Source organism: Neltuma alba, unplaced genomic scaffold (assembly GCF_004799145.2).
Source record: "Neltuma alba isolate B1F8T4 unplaced genomic scaffold, ASM479914v2 tig00002811_pilon, whole genome shotgun sequence".
In the NCBI taxonomy this organism is placed as follows: Eukaryota; Viridiplantae; Streptophyta; class Magnoliopsida; order Fabales; family Fabaceae; genus Neltuma; species Neltuma alba.
In genome coordinates, this window is record NW_021633026.1 from 468,012 (window position 1) to 477,332 (window position 9,321).

Consider the following 9,321-nt stretch of genomic DNA (forward strand, 5'->3'; position numbering starts at 1 on the left):
TCTCTTAGGTGCCCAACATAAGCAAAAACTTTCAAAGCAAATTTACACTTTAACCCACATAATAAATATATATATTTTTTATTCTTTTGTACAAAAAAAATTACTTATAAAAAATAAAAATTTAATAATTAGGACTTACCTATTTTTATTCACATATTGTGTGTATGGATATGTAGGAATGGTGCCAAAAATAATAATTGTACTACTCTTATCTATGCTTTGGATCTCAAATAATCAATAAGCATGGTTATATTTTTATTTTGGAATAATATATTGAGTCATGTATTATATACATATTTGAATTGCTTTTATAAGTTTGTTTTCAATTAAAAGATCAAGCACTAATGACTTAAAATTATAAGTAGGATTAATCCTACAACCTCCTCCTGTTTATAGTAGAGTTTTTATGCTATTAATATAAGCTGCAAGTCCATTGGCATGAAAACTATTTTTTTTAAGTGTAAACTAATTAAAAGTGGCTTGTAATTTTTTAAAGTGAGTGAGTATCTCAACCTGTACCATTTCATGTTATCAATGGGGTAATGAGTGGATTTAAGCGACCCTAAAAAAAGAAATCATGTAATTAAATTAATTATGTATAAATAAGACCCCAAATTTTTGAATTTACTCTCAGAAACCTTATTCTTCGCAAGACTTGAGGGGGGGAAAAAATCATACAAAGACATCCATGGAAGAGATTCACACGCGCCAATCCAGAAGTTAACAGTGAATTTCTTTTTTAAAAAAATCAATTGCAATGACGGCGATTCGACAATATGTGAGGTTTTTTCAAAAAGGATTTCACAAAATGTTTACGAGTATCATTACTCCCCATTTCCTTGACAGTTGGTACCAAATACTCCAAGGTGGATGGGAAATTGAAAATTAGTACGTTACTTGTTTTTCGTTTCCCCAAAAAAGTGTCAACTTGCCTTTTCGAAATTTAGCTGTCAATTTCAAGATGTCTTATATTAAGCTAACAAATTTATCTTAAAAAATTCACAAAATATACAAAAGAAATGCACAAAGTGTCGCTTTCAAAAAGAACAATTCCTATTATTTTCTCTATTTTGACCGTATTAAAAAATAAAAAACGCCGATTATTACTCACTGTATCATAAATTATCACGCTAATAATAACTTCTTAAGCATACCCTCATTGAAGTAATAAGACTTGGCACAGAGGTGAAAATATAAAACTATCCTTGTGGAGGACTAAGGTTATCAAATCTGAAAGAAATTGGGAAAAATTACAATAAGGCCCTGTTTAAGAAAATTAAATACAAAAAAGTCTTTTAAAATTATTAAATTATTCTGAAATCCTAAAGGATCTTATTGCAATAAATTTTATTTGTCTAATTACCAAATTGCTTTTATCTTTTTTTTAAAGTATGCATTAACAATTAAAAGTGTAGTCGTCAACAATTTAAGATGTAACGATTAATAATTATTACGACATGTATTAATAACACATTTTCTCAATACATAACAGAAATGTAATGAATGAGTTATTAATATAATTTTAAAAATATTGTAATAAGGTCTGATTTCTCTGATTTAGTCATGTTTGCTTTATTACTTTAGTTATATTTTGGTCTGATTTCCTCTTATCTTTATTCCTCAAGCAGGCCTCATTTGTTCCGCCTAATATGGTTGAGACTCAAATGTGCGGCGATGGCTCCACTGATGGACAGATTTCAGGTTACGTTTCGCACGGAATATTAAGAATAAGAGATAAGAATTATGATTAGGAATGAAATTATATGTTAAAAAGATACTTAGTATAAGTGATTTTTTATCATATGGGATTAGACAATCCTATGTAGATAGGGTTGGAGAATAATATCTCTCCTCATGATATTTTCCGATTTCACATATATAGATTTGTCTAACCCTAATATCATATACTCCTCCGGTCCTAATTATAAGACCCAATTGACTTATTTGAGGAGATTAAGGAAGTAAGTTAAGTTGGTTATTTATAATAAATAAGTGTTGTTATTCCTAAAATATCCTTGCTAATTAAGTATATTGGCTAAAACTATCATTATTAGAAGGATTATCGTGGAAAAAAATACATAAATATAAGAGAGAAAATGGATTGGGTCTTATAATTAGGACCAAATAAAAAGTCAAATTGGATCTTATAATAAGGACCGGAGGAGTAATTACTTATACTAAACATTCTTTTAATGTAGTTTTGTATTTTCAATCTCAATCCTCATATTTTATTTTTAATACTTTGTATCAAACAGGATACCAGTGTCTCCCCCGACGCCTGCTAGTGAACTAGATGAGAGTCAAATTGCGGCTGCATCAGCTTCTGTTGCTACTTTCCAGTGCTGTGCAGGTCCTCAAGACAGTCAAACGGTAATATACACACACATATATATATATATTCATCTTTGCTTTTGCTCTGTTATCTTTATGCTTATTCTAATGTGACTAGGAAAAGAACTATTTTCTTTACTGTCTATGTACTCGTATTATATTCAATTTTCATTCTCAAGCTGGGTGCACGCACCCGATTTACTGCTGCGAGATGCTTTTTATGCAGCTAGCGTTTCGGTTGAACTCATATAGTTCCTTAGGACTTACTAACTCCGATTCTTAATATAAAATTTTATTTGAGTTTTATTTTATTCTTAAATCTAAGATTCTAATTTATTTTATTTTTCATATTTATATATTTTTCTTCAAAATAATTTTTTTAATAATAGTAGTTCTATGAAAAACATCACTTATTTATTATAAATAATTAATTTAACTTTTTTTAATCTTTTTAAATTAGTGACTTATTTTTTATAATTAGAAACGAAAGTAATATTTATTTTTTGTTTTTATTTTTTCCCAAATGTCAATAACAAATGTCTGCATTAGTAATATCTGCATTGTTTGGTCAGAGTCGGGGGCAATCGGTGCCGGAAGTCGGTAAATGATTTTTAGGCGGGACCTTATTACAATATTTTCAAAATTATACACACACGTGTGAGCACAAACATGTGTGCGCGTATGCATACTTTCTTCAATGTAAGTTACCAACACAAGCCTCACACATATTTAAAACATGAGATAAATATATACAGTTAATTAACTAATGAAATTCCGGAGGTAGTCTTCTCACTATGCAGATTTCAAGTCTTATGAGACTGGATTGGAGTTTAGAGTTGAAAGCTATTCCAAGGGAGCAAAACCAGCTTGCGGATGCACTTGCCAAAGAGGGTCTCTCTAGATCTTCATTTTTTGGTTCTTGTCCACCGAATTTACTAGATTTAGTGGCTAGCAAAAGAGTGGGATCTGATTCCCCCATGAGTTGATCTTTTTTAGTTTTGGACATTTTGTCCTCTCTTGTACCAAAAAAAAAAAAACTAATGAAATTCCTGATTACAATAGTTTTCTTCTTCGTGAACATTAGGGGAAAGAAGAAAAGGTAGGAAAGAAAAATTTTGGGTCAAGTAAAGAGATAAAAACGGATAAATAAGAAAAAAAATTATACAACAATATTGAAATCAGTAGACATACGCAACTAGATGAGGAGTTTGATGATAAGACCTAGGCCTGATAGCCTTTGTACTATTTTTTGATGAATCCAGTTCTTCATTCAAAAAGAAAAAACAGTACACATATAAAACAAAACAATGAAAATTGATTCTCCTTTATATTTATATATAATAATTATTTTTTAACTCATATTAAGTTTAATAATTAGTTAACATGTAAAATCAATAGGTACATGAATTTGGGCTAATCCAATCCTAGATGGGCTTTAACCTTTCTTTTACCCCAATTTAGGCCGACTGACAAGGCATGGCTATTTGCAGCAAAAAAAATCGAAAAAAACGTAAACAAAAGGCATGATTATAAGTTTAGCTTTTCTGAGCATGGTCCTAAAGATTTTGGCACTTTCTTACCCAAATTACCAGCTCTAATTTTGAGGACAAGCACGCGACAACCAAGCATATCCTAAAAGTTGTTAGCCATTAGTTTTCATTGCCACAATAACTAGGTATTTAATTAAATTTATCAGATACTACTCATCAAAATATGAATCCATTTAATTTATTTTGGAAATGAATCATTTAAAGAATTATATATTCAAAATTTGTAAAACCATAACTATAATATTTATTTCTTGCATGAATAATTAAATATTCATTGTATGATATATATTGTTTCCATGTAATTCATCTTGGTTTCGCATATATATTCGAAGCCATTCTCCTTCCTACACATAACAAAAACAATATTTTCTGGTGCTGATAGCCAAAGAAAAAAGATCAAAGACATGGCAAAAGTTTCACACAAGTTGGTTTGCTTAATGATTTTGTTTATCATTGCATCAGGTAAATCTCTCTCTCCCCCTTCTTTTGAAAAATTTTAGTAGTTCATGAATTATTAACAATGTAAATTTTTAAAAATTTCAGGTTTAATATGTATTTATATATATTGTGGGGGATTGATCTCAAAGATTAGGGGAATTCATAATATTTCTTACAATAACAAAACGAAAGCGCCAATATGTGTGCAATAAACATTGCGCAAAGTTATATACAAGTTAAGGCTGAAAATAAATCTTTTAAGAATACTTTTGAATTGTCGGGTCCTTTGACACGATGACACTAAGTACTTCTTTCAATTCTTTTTTTCAAATGTAAGATAATAGAGTATGATGATTGTGTGAGTTCTTTCTAATGGATGAAAAATGAAAAAAAAATTGAATCATGATATTAATAAATGAGTCGCACTATGTATGAATCATGAACAATCTAATTGGTAAAGAATTTTTGTATTATATATATAAGGTTAAGGCACAAATTTCTACCAGAAGTTTTCATTCAAGAGCACTAGGCACCCATAATTTTTTTTTTTTGGGTGCAACTTTACCTTAAAAGTTTAGAATCATAGCAATAATGCCTCTACTATTAAAAATGTTATCTGTCAATACTACTATTTTAATAGTCAATGATATATTTTCTTAATAGTATGGGACAATATTGTTACGATTTTAAACTTATCGGGCAAATTTGCTGAGGAAAAAAAAACTCTTAGTGCCTAGTAAAAACTTCTGAAGCAAATTTACACCTTAATCTATATAATAAATATATAGATTATTGATTCTTGTATCCAAAAAACTTACTTATAAAAAATAAAAATTTAATAATTAGTATCACTAAAAAAAATAATAAGTAGGACTCATCTATTTCTATTCACATATTGTGTGTGTGGATATGTAGGAATGGTGCCAAAAATAAGAGTACAGGGGCAGTCATGTGTGAAGAATGAAGACTGCGTCAAGTTCTGTCCCACGATATGTGATGTGCCCGGTTCAGTCAGCAGGTGCAAGGGTGGCTTTTGTGTTTGCTGTGAGGGACCTCCTCATTTAATTTGATCATCTTCACCTCATTGCTTCAATAATGATAATAATTGTTCTACTCTTATCTATGCTTTGGATCTCAAATAATCAATAACAATAGTTATATTCTTATTTTCGAATAATATACTAAGCCATGCATTAGATACTAGTATTTGAATTGCTTTTATAACTTTTGTTTTAAGTTAAAGAGGTAAGCACTAATGTCTTAAAGTTATAAGTGGGATCAATCCTACAACCTCAAGTTTACAATGGAGTTTTTATGCTATTATGCTCTAAGTCCATTGACATGAAAACTATTTTTTAAGTATAAATTAATTAAAAGTGCCTAGCTTTATTTGTAACTTTTAAGGTGGGTGGCTATCTCACAACCTATACCATTTCATGTTATCAATGGGGTAATGAATGGATTTAAGCGACTCCACAAAAAAGAAAAAAGAACATATAATTAAATCAATTATCTATAAATAAGACTCCAAGTTTTTAAATTTACTCTCAAAAACCCTAGTCTTCACAAGACTTGAAGGGGGAAAAAGACAATCATACAATGACATACATAGACGAAATTTAACGATCAATTTCTTTTTTGGGAAAATTTCGTTTAAGGACCATAGTACATAATTAATTTCAAAGAGTCCTCAAAACTTTCTGAAATTTCACTACAAAACCAAGGGGGCAAACTGATATTAATTCCACAAAGAAAATGACCCTATTGCCCCTCATGTGAACAAGTATGAGAGAATCCATTTGCAAGTGAGGTTAGATAATTTACGACATGCATAGATATATTTACAATTAAAATTAGTCCATTTACATATCATCTTCTTCACCTGAAGAATGTGTCTAAATGAACAAGTGTGGGACAGCCCATTTGCAAGTGGGACTAGACAATTTGCAACATACATATATTTATTTATGACTGGAATTAGTCCATTTACATGTCACTTCCTTCACCTGAAAAAGGTCTCCGTGAGTGAACAAGTGTGGGAGCGCCCATTTGCAAGTGGGATTAGTCAATTTGCAACATACATACGTTTATTTACAATTAGAATTAGTCTATTTACATATCACCTCCTTCACCTGAAAAAGGTGTCTGTGAGTGAATAAGTGTGAGAGAGTCCATTTACAAGTGGGACTAGTCAATTTGCAACATACATACCTTTATTTACAACTGAAATTAGTCCATTTACATGTCACCCTGCAATAAGTATTATGAGGGGCAATAGCGTCATTTTCTTTGTGAAATTAATATCAGTTTGCCCCTTTGGTCCTGCAGTGAAGTTTCAGAAAGTTTTGGGGGCTCTTTGAAATTAATTCTGTAGTGCGGTCCTTAAACGAAAATTTCCCTTCTTTTTTTTTTTTTTAATCAATTTCAATGACGGGGAGCTGACAATATGTGAGGTTTTTAAAAAAGATTTCACAAAATATTTACGGGTATCATTCCCCATTTCCTTGGTAGTTGGTAACAAATAATCCAAGGTGGATGGGAAATTGAAAATTAGCAATTACTTTCCCCCAACCCCCCCCCCCAAAAAAAGTTCCAACTTGCCTTTTCGAAATTTAGCTGTCAATTTCAAGATATGTTATATTAAGCTAACAAATTTATCTGAAATGCACAAAGTGTCGCTTTTAAAATGAACATTTCCTATTATTATTCTCTATTTTACGTTGACTTTATATTGAACACTGATTATTATTGTCACTATTGTGTGAGCCATTGCTTAGCTTGACTGTATTGGGGAAAAAAAAAAAACCGATTATTATTCACTGTATTAAAACATCATAAATTATCACACTAATAACTTTTTAAGCATGCCCTCATTGAAGTGATAAGGCTTGGCACACGAATTATCACGCAAATTTAAATCTTATAATGAGAAAATTTTTAATTAATGTTAGGGTGTCGGAAGCAGTTTTGGTGTTTGTCTTTTTTGCCAGACAATTTTAGTGTTTATCATAGGGATGAGTTGGTGCTCGTAGTTAATCTCTGATCAAGTAATTATTTTTAAGTGAAAGAAATTATATTTTGAAAAAAATAATTACGATAATATCTTTATTTTAGACTCTTTGCGTCTTCAAATAATTTTTCCAACAAAATATGAAGGGAAAAAAATAAATCCAAACCATTGAAAGATTCGAGTGTTCATTATCTAATGAACACTAAAACTAAAGTCAACTGCGTGCAATACCAATTTTTGGAGTGAAATGCATGAAGTCGTAAAAGAAGAGAAAATAGTTGGCAAAAATAAAAGAAGAGAAAATAAAAGCAGCCCTTTCGTATTTTTATTCTTATTTTATCGTTACACCATATCTCATGCAAAATAATCCATCATTGGAACCTGGAAGGATAACGAGGATTCATGAAACTTCCTCTGTCTGTTTTCAGTGGCTATTAATGAACTCTTTGATCTTAGCAACAAGGCACTCCGTTTGCTCCGCCGCATCGGCGTCCGTCTCCACCGCCAGTGAGTTCAGATAAAACCCATGTCCCATTCCTTTGGTACTCACAAACACTTCCACCTCCTTCTTCGCCTTCTTCATCGCTTCACAGTATTCCAACTGCGTATCCACGATCAAGTCCTTCTCCGCCACGCACACCAGAAGCGGCGGAACTTCCACGTCGTCCAGTGACGGCGCCGCCTCCCCCATCGGACACGTTATCGGGTGGTCCTTGTTGCTCCCAACTGGCAACCCCAAGATGAACAACTTGTCTACCATGTCTAATGTGAAGAACGGTGACTCGGGATTCTCTGACTCCGACTTGCTCCGCCTTGAACGGACGAATCCTGGTTGGAGCTCTATCCCTCCAGCTAGCCTCAGCGGCGTTAAGTCAAGCTTCCCGGCTCTCACGGCGACCTGATGAACTAGGTTCCCGCCAGTGCTGTCCCCGATAAGAAAAACACGGTTGAAGTCGGCACCATCATCAGCCAGGCATTCCGGCGGGTTTGTCTCATGCTTTGCCACCGATTGAAGCCAGAGAAGGCCGAAAAAAGCATCATCGATGGCCCCCGGCAGGCGGTTCTCAGGGCCCAGGCGGAGATAAACCGATATGCAGATGCCCCGGGCAGTTCGGGTGAGTCGGCTGTAGAAATGGGCGTACAAAAACCAGTTGGGTTGGGTTATGCAAAACCCACCACCATGAAAATGGAGAAGAATCGGAAGCTTATCACCCGGCTTCGTCTCCGGTTGATAAATCCTTACACGGAGGCCGGAAAAGTTGGGGATGAGGACGTCATGGGTGGAAACACCATCGAGGAATTCAGGGTGTGAAGAAACCGGTTCAGTGACGAATTTGAACTCAGGAGGGCCGGTCCAGGAGCGATCCACAAAGCGGTCATCATAGAGCCTAAGCCAATTTCCGACTTAGAGGGTGTTTAGATAAAACCAAACTATGGTTTGGAGAATAGCTTCTGGAGAATAGATTTTGTAAAAAAGTGATTCTAAGAAGTGAAAGTGTTTGGATAGTTGTTATCAGAAATACTTTTTATATATACAAATTATTAAAATAGACATAAGTTAATATGATAATTATATAAAAGATAGATTTTATGATATATTTTAATTTAAAGGAATAAAATTGTTAATAATATATTTTTTACCAACATAATTAATAATACATAAGATAATATAATTAATGAATAATTAATATGTGTATATATATTTATAAGATATAAGATTAATATGTTTATAAAAAATTAATTGAGGGATGTTAAAGTCATATTATTATTGAGATCTACTCTGACAGATACAATCATACTCTCCAACTTGAGTCAGGAGCAAAATGAATTCATTTCTTCTAAAACCATGGTTTTGGCCCAAACCATAGTTTCAAATTATGACATCAAAATTGATGCTGTTTGGGCGACATTCCACCCAAACTATGATTTTGCCCCCAAACCATGGTTTTGAGAGTCACCCAAACAGGCGATGAGCTTCTTTGGAGTCTCCAT

General features: G+C 32.6%; 1 protein-coding gene across 1 annotated transcript; it reads right to left on the minus strand.

Moving 5' to 3' along the window:
• Positions 1–7,622: 7,622 nt before the first annotated feature.
• Positions 7,623–9,321, minus strand: LOC114738799 (probable carboxylesterase 15). The gene is made up of 2 exons (XM_028926864.1): positions 9,270–9,321; positions 7,623–8,733 (listed from the first exon to the last, which is right to left on the minus strand). The coding sequence occupies exons 1-2, from the start codon at positions 9,319–9,321 to the stop codon at positions 7,754–7,756; spliced, it is 1,032 nt and encodes a 343-aa protein (XP_028782697.1). The 3' UTR covers positions 7,623–7,753.